The sequence below is a fragment of the Sesamum indicum genome, linkage group LG6 (genome assembly GCF_026168435.1).
Source record: "Sesamum indicum cultivar Baizhima isolate 11 linkage group LG6, ASM2616843v1, whole genome shotgun sequence".
NCBI lineage: Eukaryota > Viridiplantae > Streptophyta > Magnoliopsida > Lamiales > Pedaliaceae > Sesamum > Sesamum indicum.
The window spans coordinates 4243198-4267840 of NC_142662.1; the positions used below are offsets into that span (position 1 = coordinate 4243198).

The following is a 24643-nucleotide window of genomic DNA, read 5'->3' on the forward strand; positions in this document are numbered from 1 at the left end:
ACTAACTTTTTGTTATTATTACGTTTAGAAAATTTACCATACAATTGCATGGGTTTAGACCTATGTTTGGGTCAAGTTTCGTGGAATTTTGATAACATTGAAAATCTAGATATTTGACGCAGTTTTATTAAAGAAAGTTTGATTCCCTTTTACTCTAACATTTATTTATTATTACGGTTAGAAAATTTACCATACAATTGCATGGATTTAGACCTACATTTAGGTCAAGTTTCGTAGAATTATGAGAACGTTGAAAATTTAGTTGTTTTACCCGGTTTTATTAAAGAAAGTTTGTTTCCCTTTCATGCTAACTTTTAGTTATTATTACGCTTAGAAAATTTACCATACATGTGCATGGGTGTATACCTACGTCTGGGTCAAGTTTCGTGAAATTTTGAGAACGTAGAAAATTTCGTTATTTTACGCAGTTTATTAAACAAAGTTTGTTTCCCTTTCATAATAACTTGTAGTTATTATTACGCTTAGAAAATTTAAAGTTTCTTTCCCTTTTATACTAACTTGTAGTTATTATTATGTTCAAAATTTAGCTGTTTTACATGGTTTTATTATAGAAAGTTTATTTCTCTTTCATATTAACTTGTAGTTATTATTACACTTAGAAATTTCACCATGCTAATGCATGGGTTTTGACCTACGTTTGGATCAAGTTTTGTAGAATTTTTATAACGTTCAAAATTTCGTTGTTTAACGCTGTTTTATTAAAAAAAAAATTGTTTTCCTTTCATACTAACTAGAATGTATTATTACGCTTAAAATATTTACGATACAAATGCATGGGTTTAGACCTACGTTTGGGCCAAATTTCATCGAATTTTGAGAACGTTCGAAATTTAATTGTTTTACGCGCTTTTATTAAAAAAAGTTTGTTTTCCTTTCATACTAAGTTGTATTTGTTATTATCCCTTAGAAAATTTATCATACAAATTCATGGGTTTAGACCTACCTTTGGGTCAAATTTCATCGAATTCTGAAAACGTTCAAACTTTAGTTGTTTTACGCGGTTTATTAAAAAAAGTTTGTTTTCCTTTCATATTAACTTGTAGTTATTATTTCGTTTAGAAAATTTTTCATACAAATTCATAGGTTCTAACCTAACGTTGAGGTCAAGTTTCGTCGAATTTTGAAAACGTTGAAAATTTCCCTTTTTTACGCTGTTCAATAAGAACTCGTTCTCTTTATTTCGGTTGTGTGCAACATCAACAGGTTCTGCCACCTCATCATCTACTACTTCGTCCATATCTTGTAAGATCTTCTCATTTGGTCAAATGATTGTTTTTCACTACAAAAAGCTCACGACGTATGGATATCAAATAAACATGTCTAGACTTAAATATATATGCAGTAGATGATGAAAACAGCGACAACAATGATAATCCATATTCTAAGTAGCAATGACAAATATGTGATGAGAACAAGCCATATTCTAAGTAGCAAATGTACATTCTAATCTAGCAGTCAGGTAACCAAGACGAGCATCTTCTGATGCAAACAACTGAACAGAAGTATTTCGACGGATCATATGAGTAGGCATTCAAAATAACAACCAGAAATATCACAGTCCAAAGTCCACAAAAAACCATAAACTCTAAAACCCCATCCCTCATTCCAAAAACTCAACTAGAAAGGCAAGCAAATGCATCACATACAAACAACACACCGTTCCACCATTGCAGAACCACTATTAGCACCCAAACAGTATTGAAATCCCATCAGGAAGCAGAAAAAAGCTGAACACCACAAATTTCCAGGTCACCAACATTGTCAACTAAAAATAGACACCGAAAATCGAATTTAAAACTCAGAGATTGAGCTGAAGCATACCTAAATTGGGCAGAAGACGAAGATTAACCGAGAGATTGAAGAGTGAGGAGAAGTGAGTAAAGTAAAAGGGGAAATTTATGAACCATTGATTTAATTATTGAAAAGCCCTAACAACAAACAGGAGTTAAAGATGTGTGGACTGACATGCTTCTTTAGGAAACATAGATTCTTACCTGAAATGGAAGTAAATATCTCTTCTTCATCTCAAACCTACCCACCCACACATTCTTCCTTAATTTTTCTTAATCACAGTTTAAATTCCTCTAACCAGATATGAATTCATTCTTATTTTTCTGATTTTTTTCTTTTTATTCTTAGAACAATCTTGGTAAATTTAATTGTTATATACCTTCATAATTTAAATATAAGAAACCTAATAAGTAAGAATTTATTATGAAAATAAAATTGTGAGAGTTTCCAGGTGGCAATAGGGCGGGTTGGGGTAGACCTTGGATTCGCACCTTATTAGATTCGTTGCGCCAGTTCTGACCCAAGTAATAAGGACAAGAAATAGAGAGAAAGAATTAGAGCAAGGTGTGTAGAAAAGTGTTTTATAAAGAATTTTAAATATATATGTATATATAAAGTATTCTACTAGGGCATATTTCGATGGACCCAAGACATATCCCTACTCTTGGATGATCCTAATTTTTAGAACCTACTACCCACATTGGTCACCATTTTTTGAACCCGAACCCTCCCATTTGCCAGGTTTAGGTCAAAGTTGTCCCGTTTGGGGTCCAATTGGTACCCCTACAAGAGTTCAACATAGACACGCACCAAAATAATAAATTTAAGATAGTACGCTTACTAAAATATAATATTTGGACTTTCCTAACGTATTTGTCATGATATTTAATTTATTTTTGACATTTTTTCCGACTCGAATGATATTAAAAGTAGCAAAAGCACCCAAAATTTAACAAGACTGACTGTGAAAAACCTGAGAAAAAGCAGAATACATGAGATACACTACCAGTTTCAAACATCAACATGCAAATGTCTTACAATGTCAAAATGCAAAGAACCAACATGAAAATCTATTCAGGACACAACTAATTACCTGCTAACATCCTTAGTAGCCAACACTAAATGCAACAACCAAGTCCAAAAACATTACATGAACTCAGGAAAGAAGGTAAACAATACTACTAGTACTAGGAGGCATAATGCAACGGGGAACGGAAGTCGAGCAGGAGCATAACATAAGATTAGACGTTGTCTGCGCATAGGTTATCATGATCTGAAGAAGGGATCGTCTCCGTTGCAGTACAATGCAAACAGATTCTCGTAGTAATCTGTTGCAATCCTCCGGCAGAGATTGATAGCACAGGGGAATTGTTCTTTTACTTCAGCTCTGGATTTCCTTAGCTTCAGCTCTGGATCCTCACCGATCAGATACTCAGCCAAGGCACATCCGCTGATGAAAATCAAAGCCGACATGTTGACTCAAAGACGTTCAAGAATGATATGTATGCATTTAGGTACTTGAAAAACTAATTGAAATATCTCAAAATTTTGAGAATGTAAGAAGAGTAGTTAAGTATAGTAAAGGAGACAGGTGAAGTATACCTCATTGCTTCAAAGTGGTGAAATATTCCAGCAAAACCAGCATTAGATTTTGATGCAGAAACTTGCTGTCTGTAGAGTGCGCACACGGCGTTCATGCAGAGCTCGTCATCCTCCATGAAGGCCTTCAGCATGTCGGATGGAAACATCCATGTCCTCTGAAGTACTCGATTGTTGAGGTTATGTATAGGTGTCCTCTCATTGAAGTCATCATACTTAAGTATTTGAGAATCACTTGCTTCCCCGACGATGTTCTCATCTCCTTTCTGCCAGTCAATTTCAAATTCGCTTCTTTTCCGTTTCTGGGAAATGAGAGAAACCTCGGAGGCGTAGTCCTTTTGTTTATTTGTCTGATTGGGTGGAGTACTAATATAGGCAGGTTCAGTTGTTTCGTCATCACTGTCAATGATGTCAATAATAACTCCAGCATCTGCACGATAAGGCGTAAGTTCATGGGAACAACATGTTTGGATCATTAACTGCTCACTGACAGACATCCTGAACTCCAAGCCTGAGCCGGCATGTCCACCTGATCATGTGCACTCATAACTTGGTCAGAAGAGGTTTGGAACCCGGCAAAGTGAACTCAGACAGTGCATTTTGTTAGAATGTAAAGCCTTCAATGAAGCTTAGGATTCGGAAAAGACTCAATGGAATTCCAACACAGAAACAACCACCAAAACACAGCCAGATTTAGACACTAGTTGTGCTTAACATATGTTGAACAATTCCTTCATACAAAGAAATCTCAAAGAACATAAGAAATTGAAATAAGAGGACATTAGCTCCGGACAGCTGACAAGGAAATTCGAACACATTTAAAGCAAGATAGAATACGTTAAAGTCGACATTTATGAGAAGCAAAGTGGGTAATAAACAGATTGATCTACACAACATTAATGCGTTAACGAGTTGAATTTAATATCTCAATTTCCAAACACAACCATGCATATTCAAATAAGCTGATAAAAACAGAATAAGTTGTGTGATACCGGAGTCCAGTAATTTTCTAGACCGATTTTCTTGGTCTCCATAGTTGCACTCAGCTTGAGCCGTGGCATAATCAGATTGGACAGGGGAAGATGTCTGATATGCATTGTAAACAATGGTATCTCCGTGTTTTGTCCAAGAAGACTCAGGCAAGTTTCTATCACCTGCGGCCAAGGATGCAACATGTTAGACTTAGACTTCTCTATGCAAACAAATTTTGAAATAGATTCACATAAGCCATGCTTTGTGCATATTACAATACCGAGCTCATGACGTTGTAAGTATTGAACATGCAGCCAGGTTAAGAGGTTGACCTCAAAGGAACAATTTTCTGATTTTCACAAATAAGCTAATAAGGGTCAGCAGAAGCTCAAGTGGTTTCTGTGACATGGTGACAATGCTTAATGTTGTGACAGAGATTGTGGAAACTTTTGACAAAAATATGACCAAATATCATAGGGATACGATGAAAGTGACTATAATAGAGAGCAAATGAAAGAAAACTATGTCCAAATACTCCCTTTTTCAGTTAAGAATACAAATATTGAGACTCAGTTCAGAAATTTAAGATTATGGCACCAATGAGTACTAATTTCTCAACAGAAACTATAGACAAATTTGTTTTATATGAAACATCATTATATTTCCAAACAAATGATGCATTAAGCCTAGAATTTAACACATCGATGATTCTTGTACGTTACCTCTTTTAGGCACACAACTGTATCCACTTTTATTAGAGTTACAAATGGAGCGCATACCTAGTGATTTAACAACCACAATAACATCAGCATTCCCTGCACCCTCAGCACTGTCATTTCTCAAACACCGTTTTCCATCCTTAGAAACTCGGAAAATCAGACCCTCATTCCCCTCTGCAGTGAGAGACTTATCCTCGACAGTTACTAGATTTACCAGATCATCGACTTCCACCTTTAACAAACTGGCTAGTCCCTCTGCCATTGGCGCCAAATTCTCATACCTCCTTTTATGAATTTCAGCAGCATTATAAGCCTCTAGCTTTTGGCGCCTCAACTCCTTCATTGCCCGAGAAACTTCATACTGTTGGCGGCTGAGTTCCTCCACTGTCCGGATGTCTTCAGATTTTCTGGCCTTCATTTCATCTATGGTTTGATCGGATATCTTTTTGCGGTCTTCTGCAGCCAATATATGCTGCCTCAATTCCTCCATGGTTTCCGAAGTCTGCAAATGTCGGCTTTTTAGTTCCTCCACTGTCCGAATGTCTTCCAACTGTCTGGCCCTTATTTCCTCTATTGCCTGATCACAGATCTTTTTGTTCTCTTCTGCAGCCAATACCTGCTGCCTCAACTCCTCCACAGTCCGAGAAGCCTCCAAATTTTGTTTTCTTAGTTCCTGCATTCTACGAACGTCTTCTGACTCTTTGGCCCTCATTTTATCCAACATTCGATTACTCATCTTTTTGTGCTCTTCTCCAGCCAATACCTCTCGCCTCAACTTCTGCACCGTCCGATCAGCCTCCAATTCTTTCCGCTTCAGTTTCTTTATGGCTTCATCAGACCTCATTGTGTGCGCTTCGGCAGCCAAAATTTGTTGCCTTAACTGCTCCAGAAGCTCACAAGCCTCCATATTCTTTTTCCTCAGTTTCTCCTCCCTCCGTTCAAATTTTGACAATTCGTGCTTCAGTTGCTCCACGGTTTCATTAGCTTCCATCTTTTGTTGCTTCAGTGTCTCCACCTCCACGTCCAGCTGCACCATCCTCTCCTCGAAACCCTTAAGCTTATCCTGACATACTCTCACAACCTGATCCCCTTCAAGAATCTGATTTTCCAGCAGAGTCAACTTCTTATTCAGCTCTAATATTATCACGTTTCTCGCCTCTAACATCTTAGTATGATCCTCACAAACCCCAACTAATCCTTCCTGTCCCCTCCTTGCTCCATCATTCGACTCTCTATCTGCATTCAACGTCGCGATTTTCTCCTTCAGTGTCTCGCACTCTCTCTGACTGTCCCTCAATCTCTCCTCAAATTTCGATCTCTCAAGCTCGGTCATGCCCTGCATTCTCTCAAGTGCATCACGACCAAGACTTTCCATCTGGGTTCTAATCATGTTTTCACGGTCCATTAGTATATTCTTGACCTCATCAAACTGACCTAGATAAAATAACTTTGCCATGCTCTCTACCAGTTCAGGGATCGGTAAAGAACTCATCTTTACGTTTCAAAACACCTCCGCTTTTCTACACTAAATCAGATAAGTGAACTCCTGATTGCAGATCTTTCATGCAACATAGAACAATTCAAATCCTGCAATTATTGTGAGGGTTAGAAACTTACCAAACAAGGATAAATTCTTGCAGAGAACACCAAAATGGAAGGTAAAAGAGAGCTGTCTCACCCTTTACACTCACCTTCTGAAGTGAAGTCTCCGAGGCATTGTTTGTTTTCGCTTCTTGGATTTGAAAGATTCAGAGTTGTAAGAATGACTTAGCAACGGTAAGAATTACAGTGCACCTGAGGAAAAAGGGAGAAACATATGAGGAAAAACATGAAGATGATGATGAAATTAAAGGGAAATGAAACAAATTAAAGAACGAAGATTTCTTGAAAGTCAGAGTACTTTTTGTGGGCTTACTAGGACAGAGTTCAAGGGAGTGTTCTCTGCTTCTTGTATGAATGTGAATGAGACAGACAGAGAGGAGGATGGGTGAATTCTTGAGTCTGAATAAATGACACTCAGATATAGAAGAATTTTTCTTGCACTCTGTGAGCGGGTGGGAGGGAGGGGGTGCCTAGTTGTAACTGAACAGGGAGAGTGCCACGTGTACTAGTGGGCCACAAGTATGAGTGTGATTTTGCTGTCCTCTTGAACAGGGGGGAATTTTGAGGTTGTGTTTCTATACTAGGTATCATTTTCCCCATGTATCAATCATTTGCACTTTCTTGAGTCATTTTCAGGCAATCCGTTGCACTGTACTATGACGTCAAGTCCCACAACTTCAAATAACAAAAACACATGTTTGAATGCTTTTTGAGAAAATTGCTTTAATAATACCATCCTCAGAGTAGAGGTATTTTGACACTGGATTGCTATGTTTTGTGAAGTGATTTTTGTCTTATCAAACAACCTATTTTTATTGGTGTTCTAAGTTAGGTACATTAATGATATCCGAATAACGATTTAACTTGTTTGATCAACGAATATACTGTAGTAGTGTCTTACCAAATTTTATCTTTATTGTTGCCGTTTACCAGTTTAGAACTTGAAAACGTACATAACAAGATAACTGTTAACGAATAACAATTTAACTGGTGTTCGTGATTGATGAATTTACTTTACATATCACAGTGCGACTGCTCACTAATTAATGATGCATAAAACAATATGTAGGTAAATTTATTATGGGTCTACAATAAATCATTTTGTATTCGGTAAAAAATTAAATTCAGTCAAAATATTAATATTCAATGAATATTAAAAAAACAATTATGGAACACAAATAAATATTACATGGTTTCAAAGATTCTCCCATGTCCACTAAATTCACGAATGCTTTATCCTAAAATAATTTTGTTTGAGTTGTAATAAAAGATCGTCATCAATTATTTATACTAAAACACCTAAAAAAAGTATTGTAAAATTACTTATACTGTGTCATCCATCATCCAGTTGAGCAAAAATTCCATATGTAGAGGAGGGCAAAAATGGGAGTGAACTATCTATTATTCCAAAATAAGAACGAAAGTGCAAATATCATCAGATTCAGCAATAAATTTTGTTTTGATTCCTTATTTTAAATGATATATACCTTATTTATTGCTAAACATTATCAGTATGTTTGGTTTTGATTTTGGCTCATCTCAATATAGAGTATGTTTGACTTGTTTGGTTTTGTAAGTTTTGGATATATTTTTTATTATTTTAAAACAGTTTTAATTACTTTTTGTCCAAAAAATATAATTAATTAAAAAATAATATTTATTTTAATCACTCACAATTAAATAAATTATATATATTTTTATACATACTCATATATATAAATATATATAAAAGAGACATGATTTGACAATGAACAGTACTTTTCGTCTCCCCACTACCCAACATCAAACATATCATACTTATTTTATATTATCTCCAAAAACAAATCCAAACATACACACTATCTCTAACTTATTTTTATTTATCTTTATTTTTCTCTCTCTATCTTCACAAAACACCCAAAAACAAGTTAAAAACAAAACCAAACATTATGTATAGTTTTGGATAAATCATAATGACCTTCCTTGAAATTTGGTACAATTACGAACACCTTCTTATTATTTGAAAAATTACAAATACCCCCTAATGTTTGATGAACTTATAAAATTTTTGGATGTAGGTGTGAAATTGTTAACTATACACTTGCTATATTTTTTTCTATTTTTAATAAAAACAAAAATTTGTAAAAAAGTTGGACAGAGTGGATGAAAAAATTCAAAAAATTATAAAAAAAAAAAATCCACTTAGTCAATAAAAAAATTAAAAAATAAATAAAATAATAATTTTTAATCCACAAGGGCATTTTGGTCAATTCTTCATAAAAAATAGATGAAAACCTAATGAAGACCAACGGAATGTGCTAATTGTTAGATGACCGTTAAAATCAAGACGTATTGATAATTTTTCAAATAACAAGAAGTATTCGTAATTATATGAGAAATTGCTGCAATTGAGCCAGTAACTTTTTCTACAAACCGAAGCCCTTTGGCGGAAAGTTGCTAACATCTCTGCACTTGGAGACATAGCGATGTATTGTCTCTGCAAGCTGAGTTGGTCTTATGTTTCATGTCTATATTTAGACCGATGATATCCCTAATTTTACTGTGATTTTTTGTAACGTTTGATTTGCAATCAAATCACACAAATACAAACAAAGATGATTTAATATAGCAAATTATATGTGGTTTTTGTGGAGGGGGGCATAATTGGAAATGCAGCAAAAGAGATCCCTACTTCTGGTTGTAATAACAACCAATGAATACATGAGAGATGCTGCTAGCTACATAAGTGGCGAACATTTAGTGAAAGATTGAAGAACCATAATATCAGAGCACACAACTCCCTCACAATTTCCTCATTTCTCCCTTTTCTATCACATTCTTCTCTCTCACTTTCCACCTTTCCAGGTATTCTTCCCATTCTTGTTTGTCTCCTTTTATTACAATGATTTGTGTTTTTTTCTATTTCTTTTTTTCACACACTAAGTGTGTGTTTATATGATCATGCATACACAATAATGCATGCAAATGTTATAACACGTCTGAGTACATATCATTCTGGAATTTTGTTGTTTGATCCAGATTTTACATTGTTATTGATTATCTCTGATGAATTTTAGACGTAATACTAGTATTTGCAACATGGGAGATGTGTTATCAGGATTGATGCTATTGAGACAAGAATTCTGATTATTGAGAAATCATTTCCTTTAGAACAGGATATATTTGTGAAAATACCTACTAGTGAGCATGGATTAGTCCCGGAATCTTGTATGGCGACAGTTGATGTTCGTGCTGATTCTTGTCTACTCTATCTTGATAGATAATACTCTATGTGGTCTTCAATCTAATGTTCTAAACAACGATGTTGCAGATCCCGCGTTCGCTTTGATATAGAGAGGGGGTGAGAAGGGGGAAAGAGAGGGAGAGGCAGATATGGCAAGGCGACGATGGAAGGGATCGTTGATGCCCTTCAGCACTCACATTGATCCTGAAAAGGAGGAACAGCTGAACTGGGTGAAAATAGGTAAACAACCTGAATCTTACAGCTTTACAGTTGATGCAGATAGGGAGGACACCATCCTAAAGGCTCGTCTACCAGCACAACGTTATCCTGAACGTGGATGCTTGTGGTATACAGAATGGCAACTTCTTCTAGTAAGTTGCTCATCATGTGGCTTGGTATGACGAGCTTGCTCTTTTACCAGTGGTTATTGAACGGTAAAATATCTATGTGTTGGGGCCGTGTTTTCCTCAGTTCTTGTGAAATTACACAGCACGTAAAGTTGTTTTCTCCTTGGTGGCCTTATACCTTTTGTCGTTTTTATCATATATTGTGCAAGGGAAATTGAGAAGTTCTCCTTTTTGCAGAAACTGAGAATCAAGTGAAAAGGATATTAAAGCTGACCAAAAGTCTAAACTATGGCAACAAGGAAAGGAACTTGAAGAAAAGGTTGGAGGTGATTCAGCTTATTGAGGATTTCCAGAAGCAGTATGAATCGTTATACTCTTTGTATGAAGACTTAAGAGAGAAGGTGAAGAAAAAAGTTGGTCCCGGAGAAGATGATTGTTCTTCTTCTTATAACTCGGATTCAGAGGCGTATTACTCGTCAGGGGAGTTTAACGTTAGACGCAGTAAAATTAGCAGTTATGTTCCGAAATTTTTTGGTACTGATTATAACCAGGATTCTGATTCTTCAGATTTAGAAGATACTATTCTCAAAGATAAGTTGACTTCTTCAAGTGAAGTGAAGAGAACCATGAATCCTGATTTGCTGTCGGCCTTTGCGAAACCTCTGGAATTTGGGGAAATTGTTAAGGACCTGAAAGTTCAAGGGGAGGAGTCAGAGAAAATGAGCCAGAGGTTGGATCAGATAAAGGATTTAGAAGTACAGGTCGCGAGTTTGAAGCTTGCAAATTCAACACTTTACATGCAGAAAACAAAGTTGGAAGAGCATTTGAAGTATAGTTCAGATCAAATTGTGCAAATGAACGAGAAAATGACCAACAGGTTGGCTCAGATAAAGGATTTAGAGGGTCATGTCGCGAGTTTGAAGCTTGAGAATTCAACACTTTACATGCAGAAAAGAGAGTTGGAAGAGCATTTGGAGGATAGTTCAGACCAAATTGTGCAAATGAATGAAAAAATCACGAGTCTGGAAGCTCAGATTGTGGAATTTGCAGCCACAGCCAAAGAGAATGAATGTCTTGTTGCACAGGCCAATGACATGCAGCTTCAGTTGACTATTGTGGAACATGAGAAAGATGATTTAGAAGGACGGTTGGAGCATGAAAGCAAACAACGGTCGGATCAGGTCAAGGCCCTGTGGGAACAAGTTAACTCTCTGCAGCAGGAGCTAGCGTCTGTGAATACCCAGAAGGAGGAATTGGAGTTAGAACTTAAAAGGAAAATGAAGGAAACATCAGAATGCTTGCTTCAGATAGAGGGTTTGAGAAATGAATTGATGTCGAACGAGAAGGGTGTAAAAGATTTAGAACTAGAGATTCATACCTTAAGCAGCAAGAAGAGTAATCTTGAAGAACAGGTGAAGAAAATAAACCATCAAATGTTTCAGTCTAACGTTGAAAAGGAAAAGCTACATGGGAAAATTTCTGATCTGCAGATAGCTCTTTCAGAGAGGGAAAATGAACTATCAACTGAGCAAAAGAAATCCGAGTCTTGCCAAAATATCATGTCGATGAAGACCAAATCCTTGACTGAGGAGGTGGAAAATCTCAGGGTCAAGCTGGACAACATGCAAAATGAGAGAAACAGTTTGGAGGTGGAGTTCCAAAACAAACAAAAGCAACTGCAGATGGAGCTTGTGAGAGAGAAACATGAGTCGACGTTAAGCATATCCCAGCTGGAGAAAATGAATGCTGAACTGATCAACAAAGTTGCCTATCAGCAGAAAACGCTGCTTGAACTGGAGGCCGTTATAAGAGAGTTGAAAGACGAAAATGCAGAGGCTCAAACAAAATTGGCCTATTGCAAATCAAATTTCCCGATTCTGGAGCGAAAGGTAGACGAAATGGCAGAAGAATTCCGCAAACAGTGTGAAGACAAGTATAGAATGCTGAGCCGGAGGATCAGGGTGGCTGAACAGCTCCAAGTTGAGAACAAAGAATGGTACAGGAAGACAAGAGAGTCCTATGAGCAAGAAAACAAGGACCTCAAAGAAAGGGTAGAAAGAACTGAAAACGGACTAAAAACTGTAAAGGAAATGACCCTTACAGCAAACGACATGCTAACTTCACTAGACTCAATGGCCTTAAAATTTGAGGAGTGCACTGCTAACTTCCTGAATAGGATTTCCAAGGCTTCATGTGAGTTGAAATTTGCAAAGGACTGGGCAATGAGGAAAAACAGAGCACTACTGCACGTGAAAGATGATTTAGACTGCTTACTAGCCCAGCTGGATGACAAAGAAGCAGAGATATTGGTGTTCAGAGAGAAGTTTTGGAAGTCGGAGAATAAAGTGAGGGAGTTGGAGAAGATGATGAAAGAAAAAGAAGATGCAATGCTAGGATTTAAAGAAGAGAAGCGGGAGGCAATAAGGCAGCTATGTGTGTGGATCGACTACCACCGTGGTCGATCAGATTATTACAAGAAAATGGTGTCTGAGATGAAAGCAAGTCGCGGGAGGGCATCTTGACAACATCTCTCACAAGTCAAAACAAACAAACTATGTTTCCAATTTTTGTTAGTGCAAAAATCATAGTCATCAACAGTTTCCTTTCTCTTTTTTTTTTTTTTTTTTTTCTTTTCTTCCATTTCTTTTAACTTGGAAGCAGGGACTGGAAGAATAACTAAGCTTCTTTAGGTCCCCTTTGGATATCATAAGATGAAGAACGATGTACATTTAAGCATACAAGCATGCATGCATGCACCGGGATTGGAGGCCCTTGTGGAGACTTGTGCAGGTATTAACCATGCTGGCTAGAGCTCCATGATTTTGTCCCTCTATCAAGGAGAGATGAGATCCTAAGGCTTATATGCAGCACAAGTTCCTCGTCTCATCGGATACCCATGTAAGGTGGGAGAGCACTGTCTAGTGTTACAACCTAAGTTGTGTAGACCAAACATAGTAGCAGAATATAGTCTTGCAGTTTCATTGTTTTTTCTGTCTGTACATGATAATAGTAGTTATAGTTTCGGCTAAGGTCTGTCATTTGAGCAAATTGTATGATGAAAATGTTGTAAAAGTGTTTCTCTTCTGAAAAATGTTTGATTGTTTAAACATTTGGCACGTCACAGACCTGACAAATTGAAGGCTGCCTTTTTTCTTTTGGGGAATGGATTATCAATGCACTAATCATGGGAAATAACATCATTCTTCAATACATCATCAAGGAAATAAAAAACATGGAGGAACAAGGCCCTCGTTGGGGAAATTTTAACCTAAACCCGACTCGATCAAATCTAAATCAATACAAATACAATAAACTTGTGGTGTGATTGGCGTACAGTTCAAAAACTAATCCGGCTTAAATTTTTCCTCTCAAAGTTAACATAAGCATCTCTAGCTAACAAATGAGCAGCACCTTGGATCTTTCCAAATCTTTTGCCTTCAAACTGTGAATTATATTCCAGCAATCTCCCTCAACCTGAAACGTTACGCAAGACAATTCTTGCAGCAACTCCGCCGCATGCAGTTCTGGCAGCCAATGCTTCCGCATGTTCGGCGTCCATGATATTATGAAAATACCGCGCTCGATCGCAAGCTAAGCATGCACCCTGTGAGTCTCTTGCAAGATCCTGGCCTGCCTGGGCCACACTTACATCAATCGCATGGGTCGCTTGGGCGAGCCCGTTTTGAGGGGCATCGCGTTCTATACCAGTAATCGGGCACAGTCGATGTCCGTTGCAAAGTATTAAATATATATACACCATAGTGACTATAGTAATGAATGACAACAAAAAGGGGGAATTAAAACTTCAAAATATTTGGAATAATCAACAAAAGTAAAAATATATGAATGATTGTAGGGAAGGTGTTAAAATTATTAAGTATTTAGTTGGTAATTTCCACAATAAAATGATGTAAAATAGTTCATTACTTTCCGATAGATTACAGTGAGCATTTCTAGTAAAATCATATTAAAACACAGCATAAGGCCCTTACTCAGAGTATAGATATACAATTCAGCAGAATTCTTATTACATTAATAATTGTCGCAGTTAAATGATTAAAATCGAACATTGTTATAACAATGATGAATTTAAATTCTTACCAAAATATCTAGTGGAACTAAACGTACATCATGATTTATGTGTTAATTCTCGAACCACCTACTTGATTAGGCTTAATTCTTGATAATATTACAGTGAGTCAGCTCTAGAGACTCTAGCCATTTATTGTACCAAAAGAAATAAAGAATGCATAATTACCCTTTATCTATAAAAGTTGAATAGTAAAAATTATATAATTATTTTAAATTTTATTACATAATTTTAAAGAGGGGAATTAGTTTCATAGTATTATAAATTACTTTTAGTGGTAGCTTTTTTTTTTTAAAAAAAAAAAAATCTCGTATACCCTCTCTCTCTCAATTCTTTTGGTGGAATCGTTTTACTTATTTTGGGTATATGCTTTTAAGTATTATCTTTATCTATAACAATTAAATAATATAAGTATCTAACATATTGTTTTTAATAATTTTGAAAAAAAATATACGTACACGTATCAAGTGTTTTATCAATAAACAATTACAAAAACACACCTAATTATAATTAAAAAATATAATTATTATTATTTATGTATTCACACACTCAATACATATACGTACATACATTCAAAATTCGAACACAAGAACTCTCTCTACACTTAACACATGCACACATGTATTGAAGGTAGGAACACAAAACTTGACAATTACAAGCCTAATTTCATTTGTTTCCATTTTCTTTTATTTGGTTTAGTGTTTGGCTCTAAATTTGGCAACGGATGAAATAATAATAATCTAACCACTGTACTCCAATTCTACATTAAAACTCCCACACACTACACGCTCTCTCTCTCTATCTCTCTCTCTCTCGAAATCTCTTTCTCTATCTAAAAGTTTTGGTGTTTCGCTCTGTTGCTGTCGATATTCACGAGCTCTGATTCGAAGGTAATTCCTTAATTCATGAAAATTTTATCAACTTCTCCTTTCGCTTCATCGGTTTGCTTAGTTCGTTATTGAAGTAGATTCGAAGTCCAGTTTCTACTCTTCTCTTCGGCTATAGGAATATGATCTCGTGATGAAGAATTGAGTTGTGTAGTCGGATTGTTTGTGAGTTGTGATGCTCGCGATTTTGAGTTTGTTTACCTGTTTGATGATGTTTTTGTCTCTCTCTGTTTTCTTCATCAGTCGAGTTTGGAGGCTTAAATCTCTGTGGTAATGATAGAGCTCGATCGTTTTCTGTTTCTTGTTTCTTGGGTTTCATATAATCTAATTTATATCAAGTTCTTCTTCCCCAAGAGAAAGGATAAATTGCAATCTCCCATCTAAGGAACCAATTAAGATTCGTCATGTGATTTAAAAGTTTTGGTTCTTTTCGAATATCCAATGATTTCAGTTGCAGATTTCTTTTCTGTTTAAAACTTTCAGAAAAAGCCTGCTAATACGTTATCGATGACGGTAATCATGATTAATTTATTACCATTGCAGCTGTATTGCAATCGGTTTTCTTTTATATTTCATTTTTCGATAATAATAGTAATAATAACGGAAAAACTTTTCTAAACTACGAAACAAAAGAAAAGGGCGAGAAAGAAAACGGAAAAAAAAGATTTTTTGCCTTATTTCGCCTGTGAAATATAAGGTTTGTTTTTTTCTCTGGTATAATAACTAATGGGAAAAACAATAAATTGTCTTTTTCTTTTGAATGAAGTTAAAGAAAAATAGAGCATTTCGGCTGTTTGCTTCTTAAACACTATGAAATAGATTCAAACGGTCAACCCTATTAGCTGGCCCTCATGGTACAGCATTTTTTACAGAAGACAACACATCATCTTTTCGGTACATAGAGCATATCATCATTTTGTAGTGGTGGTCTAGCTGTCTTTTTTGGGTTTCAAATTCGGATTTTTCGTTTCTGAAAATTCGAGATTTGACGTCGCTAATTCGGGTTAGACAAGAATAGTTAACTTATAGTGCTAGTAGTTCTTTTAGTATTTGTTTTTGTAGTGGAAGTACAAAAGTAGAACAGTTCTAATTTTCGGATATTTTTCTGCAGCATTATATTTCTTTTCATTTTTAAGATGGGTTTGATTTGTTTATGGTGTAACATAATTTCGGTGGGCCAGACTTGATCTTATTTAAATCACATGGCCTGTTTTTCCATAGCCTTATTTCCATCCACAATAATCTGGAAAACTGAATAGTCATTCTCTAACTTCTTTGTTCCCTGATTTAATGGCTGACGGATGTGCTGGTACATCTGTTGTATACATTGGATTAAATATCAAAAAAAGGGAAACCAAAAAGATATAGATTGAATTCCCATACTTGTGAATTTCTACTTAATTTTCCATTTAAAAAGGGAAAGAAAGACAGCGGCATGGAGAGTAGAAATATCGGTCTACCCTCCTAAATCTTAATGGGTATAATGCAGCTGGTGAATTGATCAGTGTCTCATTGTGTGACTTATTATTTATATTGATTTTCTATAAAAGTCTCACAAATTTATTTTAAAAAATTCTTTTGCTAGAAAGAGGAGTTTTGGGACTTTATAAAGCATTCAATAATTTTTTATTTACAATCAATAGGAGATGTTTGTTTGATATAAAATTCATATTTAAGTCTTGCTTTGTTCCAAGTTTCATCGTGGAGTACCCATATATGGTTGTTTGTGATAGACTCTTTTCTTCTTAAATACGTCCATATGCCTTTTATTAGTTGTTTACTTTTTTTATGAGGAATATGTTTATCTGTACCGTGGCTCACTAGGATTTAAAAGATCTTGTCTCGAAGTCAATGTTCAAAAGTCTACATAAACAATCCCAAATATTGCAAATTAGCAACAATCCGTGTTATGCACAAAAATTTATAAATTTAATAATAATTTTAGAAATTTTAAATTGCATAATGATATATATATATATATCATATTTTAATGACCATCTTATTATATATAATAGTGCAAATGTATTTATACAAAACTCAATATTATATTCTTTTCTAAGTTGATTTAAATAATTTTTTGAAAATAATAAAATGTTATTATATTACACATTGAGAATAACAATAAAAATATTATTATATTTTCACACTTTTCCGTTTCATGAAAGGAAGTAAGGATTAGAAAACTAATGTCCAGCTGTCTGCAAGGACAGGATCTTCAATGCCCTATTAAATTTACAAAAAAAAAAAAAAACAAAAAAAAGAAAGAAAAAAAAGTTGTAAATTTGTACAACTGAATATTTCTTTATTCCACAGAATTAAGGTTCACTTCCATTGAAAATGAAGACATCGTTGATGTGATCTACAACCCAGAGAAATTGGAGAGGGTTCACGGAAAGAAATGCCTAAGCATCGGTGGCGCGGGTCGCTCAAATCCTTCTTTGGCAGTCACATTGATCCTGAGAAAGATGAGGAACTTAGGGGATTTAAAGCAGGTATAGAATTTGTGGCAGCAAGACTTTACCAGTGATCAACACCTCTGTTTCATGAAGTAGAATATAATTCTTACTTTAACATTCCTGTGCTAACTTGAGACTTTACATGGCTGACATCTGAAAGTGTTTTGTTAACTGCAGAAATTGATGGCAAAGTGCTGCAGATCTTAAAGCTTCTTAAAGAAGAAGATGATAATGATAGGAAAGAGCCAATTGCAAATCTTATTGAGGATTTCCACAGTCATTACCAGTCTCTTTATGCACGTTATGATCATCTGACTGGAGAGTTGAGAAAAAAAGCGCACGGCAATCATGGGAAGGACAGTTCCTCATCCAGCTCGGATTCCTCAGACTCCGATGATTCTCCGAGGAAAAAAGGTAAAAAAAGTGGTGAAGCTGAAAATAATTTTGAGAACCATGCAGTTCGTGTCAAGCAAGAGCTGGAAATGGCACTTCTGGAGATTAGTGAGTTGAAGAGAAAGTTGGCGGTCACCACAGAGGAAAAAGAAGCATTACATCTGGAATATCAAAGTGCTTTGACCAAAGCACAGGAAGCACATAGTATTATGATGGAAACAGCAAATGAAAAGCAGAAGGAGCTGGAGTCTCTGCTCAGCCAAAAAATTGAATCCGAGGCACAGTTGGAAAAAAGAGTTCAAGAAATCTCTGAGTTCCTTATCCAGATAGAGAGTTTAAAAGAAGAATTGGACAACAAAAACTCGGAGCTAAAGAGGAGCACCAATGAAAATGAGAGTCTTTCATCACAGGTGAAGGATCTGGAACTGGAGCTGAGCTCCCTAAGCAATCTAAAAGCTGAACTTGAGGAACAGGTAAAAGGCAAAAGCGGGGAAATTTCGAACTTCCTAATTCAGATAGAGACTCTAAAGGAGGACATGGAGAACAGGATTAAGGAGCAACAGACAACATTGGAAGAGAAAGAGAACCTTGTATTGCAAGTGAAGGACCTAAATCTCGAGCTCAACTCTGTCCGCAGCATGAAAAATGAATTAGAAGAGCAGTTGAGGAACAAAAATGTTGATCTTGATCAGTTGCAAGAAGAAAAGACAAAGCTGCAAATTAGAAGTTCTGACATGGAGAGAGCATTGATAGAAAAAGAGAATGAACTCTCCACCTTACTGAAGAAATATGAAGATGGAGAGAGTGAAGCATCCAGCAAGATTGTGGCATTGACTGCAGACGTAAATAGTCTTCAAGAGCGATTGGATTACTTGGATGCTCAAAAAAGCGAGGCAGATGTAATTCTTGAGAAAAAGAGTGGAGAAATATCAGAATCACTGATTCAGATAGAAAAGTTAAAAGAGGAAATATCAAACCAAACTGCTGATGGAGAAATAGTTCTGGAGCAGAAGGAAAGCCTAGCATTACAGTTAAAGGATCTGCAACTGGAGCTGGAGACTCTTCGCCATCAGAAAAGTGAACTGGAAGATCAAATGAGTAGCAAACTTGATGAAGAAAATCAGTTGAGGGAGGAGAAGGGTGCTTTAGAGAACAAGATTTCTGAGTTGGAAAAGACACTATTAGAGAAAGGAAATGAGGTCATTGCCATCCAGAAAAGCATGGAGGATGTTCAAACTGAAGCATCTGCTCAAATTGCTGCCCTGACAGAACAGATAAATTCCTTACAGCAGCAGCTGGAATTGCTGCATTCCGAGAAAAGCCAGTTGGAAATGCAAATAGAGAGAGGCAAACTAGAGTCTACAGAGAGTTTGGCTCTGGCTGAGAACCAGCACACTGAATTAGTAAACAAGATTATGGAACAGGAGAGAAGGCTGAAAGAACGGGACGACGCATTCATAAAACTGAATGAGGATTACAAACAACTGGAAATTCAGTTCCAAAACTGTGCTGAGAGTCTCAAATCCTCAGAGAAGAAGATAGAAGAGATGACAGAACAGTTCCACAAAGACATTGATGCAAAGAATCAGGAAGTTGATCAATTGGAAGAAAGTATAGAAGACCTGAAGAGAGATTTGGAGATAAAAGAAGATGAAATCAGTACGTTGGTCGAGAACATGAGAACTACTGAAGTTAAGCAGCGGTTAACAAGTCAGAAACTCCGTATTACTGAACAATTATTAGGCGAGAAGGAAGAGAACCACCTGAAAAGAGTAGAGAAGTTACAGGAAGAGCAAAGGTTGCTTGAGCAGAGGATTGTTACGTTGTCAGGTATAATTGCTGCTTATAAAGAAGCTCAAGTGAAACTGGCGACGGAAATCTCTGATAAGGTGAACGGCACATTAATGGGTATTGATACATTCAGTATGAAGTTTGAGGAGGACTATGGTCACTTAGAGTCTCGGATTTACGAAATAGTGAACGAGCTTAAGGTTACAAAAAACTGGATTACTGGAAATAATGCTGAAAAGGATAAGCTGAAGAAGGAAGTTGCTAGTTTACTCCAACAACTTAAAGATGAGAAGGAACATGAGTTGCTATTGACAGAAAAGATTGGGGAGCTGGAGATGGAATTACAAAAGGATGAGCACGAAAGGAAAAGCTTAACTGAAACCATGAAACAACGGGAACAGAAGATGGGAGAACTGGAGAAAATGATTGAAGAGAGGGATGAGAAGATGGGAGAACTGCAAAGAAAGATGAACGAGAAAGACAATGGGATATTGAGCCTGGGAGAGGAGAAAAGAGAAGCCATAAGACAGTTGTGTATTTGGATTGATCATCAGAACAACCGCTATGATGACCTTAAAGACATGGTCTTGAAAGCAGGAGGTCGAAGAAGGCAGATAGCTATTTAACATTCCCAAACAATACTAAGGAGGCATGGTCGGTTCCTACACCCGTTTCTGTATTCGATTGTCGGTATATTTTTCTTTTCTCAGTAGTGCACCATTTGATTGCTAAGGGGGCATTCCTAAGTTGTTATTCAGCAAACAAATTTCCATTCTTTACCATCAGTATAGGGTGTATAGGAAAATATTTATTCTGTTTTTCTCTTCTTGATTTTGGTGTTTCAGTACAGTAACCATCGGATTGTGAAAACATCACTAGCCATTTTGTATAGCAGATACAGCGGAGTGTAACTTATTTGCTCCTTTCCGACAATATGTCTTAATTCTCGTCCAACCGGAGGTTTTCTCATATCATCCTATATTGAATATCTAAGACGCACACGAAAATATTTCACTGACGTGAGATGAGATGAGACGAAACGAGAAGAAATTGACAACCAATCACCGCACGACGCTCCATCCACTTACATTCCTACATGTTTCGAACTGATAATTTTTTTTCTTGGAGTAGTGAAATGTGTTTGAATATATTCTGAAAATTTATCACAAACAAACACGTTTTTATGCGAAAAAAAATTACATCAGACGAGATTTATGTTCTAGTAGGATGTTTTTGCTGAATTACATATGATCAACCATGATTAGATTTTAAAATCTTTTTATTTACTAGTTTTTACAGGAGAAATTGATACTTAGGAATATCACATTATCACAATAAAATTAGGAAAAATTGGCCGGCCATGGAACCTTATTTGGTAGTTTATTAAATTGTTATCTACTATTATATAGGCTTTTTAAAAAGTCAGAACGTCATGCTAGCAACTACAATTAATAATATGCCAACAGTTAGCAATTAAAAATAATCGTACCAGTAGTGAATAAAAGTTCACAATTATTGAAATATTGATATAATTATATAATTAAAATTTATATATATATATATATATATATATACTAGTATGAAACTCGTACTACCTACGAACATTTACAAATTCTATAATATTTTTATCAATTCCGAATTATATAGATGTATGCAATATTTCAATGAACTTCTTGCTATATATAATAATATTAAGTTATGTTTGCAAAACTCAATATTGAATATTTATTAAGTTTATTTACTGAACATTTTGAAAATAACCATAGATGGTTATCATATATTTAGATATTGAGAAAAAATGTTAATTAAGTTTCAAATATAATATATATTTTCTTATTCAATTAATAATTTATTTAGTAAAATAACAAGTATCAATATTTAAATACATTCGTGCCAACAACCCCTAAATTGACCTTGTTGGAACCACTAAGTATTTAACTACCTTAATCAACTTAGATATAAGGAAGAGGTAATTACCAATAACTAATACACGGAAAATAGTGAGGAAAAGAAAGAGAAACATTTCATAATAATCTATTACTATAATCGATTATTCTCACAAAATAAGTCAAAAAAGAATTTCAATATACACAATTATCATGTGGCAAAGTACCAATTAACATACATGCGCACAGGTCACGATGCCACGACTAACATATAGTATTAAAATTGCGACTAATTAAGGAGCAATTTATTACTATAAACGCGATTCTTGTGTTAGAATAGTTATGGAGAAGAACTCAGAAGAAGAAGTCGTGCTCAGAGGAGGAGGAGGAGGTGGAATTGCGGGAGTTCCTTGTACGATGCGTACGAGTTAATTTCAGTTGTGAATATAATCGAAAGGCATATGGTGCCATCACCATTGCTTTCGAGCTCCATCGTTGAATTTCAAGAGGAGGATAGTTTCCGGAGGAGAAGGAAAAAGGAGAAGGTTAGAGGAATGAAGAGTAGATTGTATAGTTTTTGTACTTGTATTGGTTTGATGAAGAAATGATCATGCCCGAAACATAAAATCAAATCAAATTCAAATTTCTTGTTGTACGGTTACGTTACATTTTGTGTTAGGTTGAATAAGATGGAGAAATCAAAATTTATCTTATGGAATTTCGCTATTTTTGAGTTTCACTGATGTTGTGTTTGGATCCGATAAATTCAAATTTAAGAATTCAAAATTCATTAAACTTGTTTGGATAAATTCATGTTGTAATATGGATTTCAAATACTTAGACATTCATTTTTAACTATATTTTGCAAAATTATGATGAATTTCATATCCATTTAATATACAAACAATCATTTAAAACTCTTACTTGAGCCCCTCCTTCTAGTGTCTTTTGATGGGAATGGTCTTGATTTTATTGATTGTACTTTGCCTGCTTTGGGCAGGAAAGGCTAAATTTTGAGTTGAATGCATCGTAGAGTGAGAATTTGAAAATTGGGTGTGATGCAATTTAGAAATATCACACATCAATTATTTTTACGACTTGTCAAACACATTATATAACCCATTTGTCTGTATTTGTATTCAGTTACTGTGATCCCTCTTTACTGCCAAACATCCCTTCTCTCAAAATTATGACATTGTTTTATTAAATTCTTCAGAAAGATTTGTCGTTGAGGCCAATAATTCGTCCTAGCTGCCTGCATTGCCTTAGCTTCTTTGCCTTTCATCCCTTATGTTTGTTTTCGGTTTTGGGCCATCTCAGAGATGGCCCAAAACAGAAGCAATGTTTGTCATTGCTTGTTTTGTCATGTTTTTGACTTGTTTCTAAGTATTTTGTCTTGTTTCTAAGTATTTGATTTTTAAATACAAATATATTTTATTTTAACCACTTAATATTTTATACGTAATATTTTCTACATCATTGGAATAATTAAAAATTTTAAAAAATATAAAATAATATAATTATTCTACACGGTTAATTCATATATTACATTATTTGAATAATGTATTTAAATTTATCACCTCGAATAGAACAACTAACAAAAAATATTGTTAATCCATTATTAGAGTGCATTTAATTATTTTTAAAAGTGTATTTACATAAATTATTTTTTTTCATTTCCATACATATATAATTAGGAAATAATATTTTTTTTAATCCACTCACAACTAAATAAATTATACATATTTTTAAACATATATATATAAATATATATAAAAGAGACATAATTTGACAATGAACAGTATTTTTTGTCTCCCCACTACCCAACATCAAACATAACATACTTATTTTATATTATCTCCAAAAACAAATCCAAACATACACACTATCTCTAACTTATTTTTATTTATCTTTGTTTTTCTCTCTCTATCTCCACAAAATACCCAAAAACAAGTTAAAAACAAAACCAAACATAACAAATTTTCTTGAACTCTTGATATAGTTTCATAATGTCCCTCACCGACCACATCGATCCAAGATTGAAGCATGGTCATATAAATGCCTTAGTGGAAATATCCAACGACTGACTAATAATCCTATTACATGTAAAAATTAGTAGAATTTTGATTGTGAAATATCAAATTTATTACTAAAATAATATTTTATTGACCATATAATTTTATTGAACGCCATGTAATAGAAAGTTTGCGTATTTTTCTTTAGCATGATTGAGCTCTTTTGATAGTAATTATTCATCTATTTTATTTAATTAGGTAATATTAACAATTGAGTTTGATGCTTGCCAAATTTTCATAACCAAAATTTTGTACTATGGGACGATGTGTTTTGTGTAAAAAATGAGGGGTAGTACTTGCAAAAATGGACTTATTTATTTTAATAAATACAAACAATAAATTTAATTTTATTGACAATTTTAGAACAAGTCGAGGATGTCTATTTATTGGCAATTTCATTTATAACTTTATTATGACAAATTTACACTAGGAAATAAAAAAAGGGTAAGTTTGAGTTTTGACAATTGCAATTCGAGTTTTCATCATATGATATGCCAATAATTATATTATTTGATTTGATGTAACCTTATAACAAAAGTGGTATTTTAATTAATTTTGATTTTTCATCTAAAAAAAATTAATTTTGATTTATCCCTCTGGAGTGGACCTTTCCATTGCAATAAAATGTTACTTCTATATGAATGTCAACCACAAAACTTGATTATTACTAATCTCTTGTTAATAATTTGATATTAAGATAATTAATTAATTATGCATTTATAGTGTTGAAATAGAATTAAAACATAAAAAGAAATGAATTTTATAAATTCATAATAAAAATAGAAAACATG

The 24643-nt window shown here is 34.8% G+C and overlaps 2 protein-coding genes across 3 annotated transcripts; one reads left to right on the forward strand and one right to left on the reverse strand.

Annotated features, from left to right (window-relative positions):
- Positions 1-2827: 2827 nt before the first annotated feature.
- LOC105179116 (uncharacterized) lies at positions 2828-7138 on the reverse strand. 2 transcript variants are annotated; one of them, XM_020691246.2, is made up of 6 exons: positions 7018-7138; positions 6794-6896; positions 5163-6689; positions 4404-4565; positions 3415-3940; positions 2828-3262 (listed from the first exon to the last, which is right to left on the reverse strand). In XM_020691246.2, the coding sequence occupies exons 3-6, from the start codon at positions 6592-6594 to the stop codon at positions 3079-3081; spliced, it is 2304 nt and encodes a 767-aa protein (XP_020546905.1). In that variant the 5' UTR covers positions 6595-6689; positions 6794-6896; positions 7018-7138; the 3' UTR covers positions 2828-3078. The 2 variants fall into 2 exon arrangements, with proteins under 2 accessions (XP_020546905.1, XP_088737400.1); XM_088881274.1 differs by having other exon boundaries at positions 7003-7130.
- A 2319-nt stretch (positions 7139-9457) lies between these two features.
- On the forward strand, positions 9458-20860 carry LOC105179156 (uncharacterized). The gene is made up of 5 exons (XM_020691247.2): positions 9458-9548; positions 10015-10167; positions 10512-12793; positions 17605-17743; positions 17885-20860. Exons 2-5 carry the CDS (start codon positions 10077-10079, stop codon positions 20515-20517), a joined length of 5145 nt encoding a protein of 1714 aa, XP_020546906.1. The 5' UTR covers positions 9458-9548; positions 10015-10076; the 3' UTR covers positions 20518-20860.
- Positions 20861-24643: the final 3783 nt, after the last annotated feature.

Coding starts and splice junctions, on each gene's coding strand:
- LOC105179116 (XM_020691246.2), bottom strand. CDS start 6,594: ATGAGTTCTTTACCGATCCCTGAACTGGTAGAGAGCATGGCAAAGTTA. Junction 4,566..5,162: donor TGTGGTTGTTAAATCACTAG/GTATGCGCTCCA, acceptor CCTTGGCCGCAG/GTGATAGAAACTTGCCTGAG. Junction 3,941..4,403: donor TAGAAAATTACTGGACTCCG/GTATCACACAAC, acceptor GCACATGATCAG/GTGGACATGCCGGCTCAGGC.
- LOC105179156 (XM_020691247.2), top strand. CDS start 10,077: ATGGCAAGGCGACGATGGAAGGGATCGTTGATGCCCTTCAGCACTCAC. Junction 10,168..10,511: donor GCTGAACTGGGTGAAAATAG/GTAAACAACCTG, acceptor TCCTTTTTGCAG/AAACTGAGAATCAAGTGAAA. Junction 12,794..17,604: donor CAAGTCGCGGGAGGGCATCT/TGACAACATCTC, acceptor AGACATCGTTGA/TGTGATCTACAACCCAGAGA.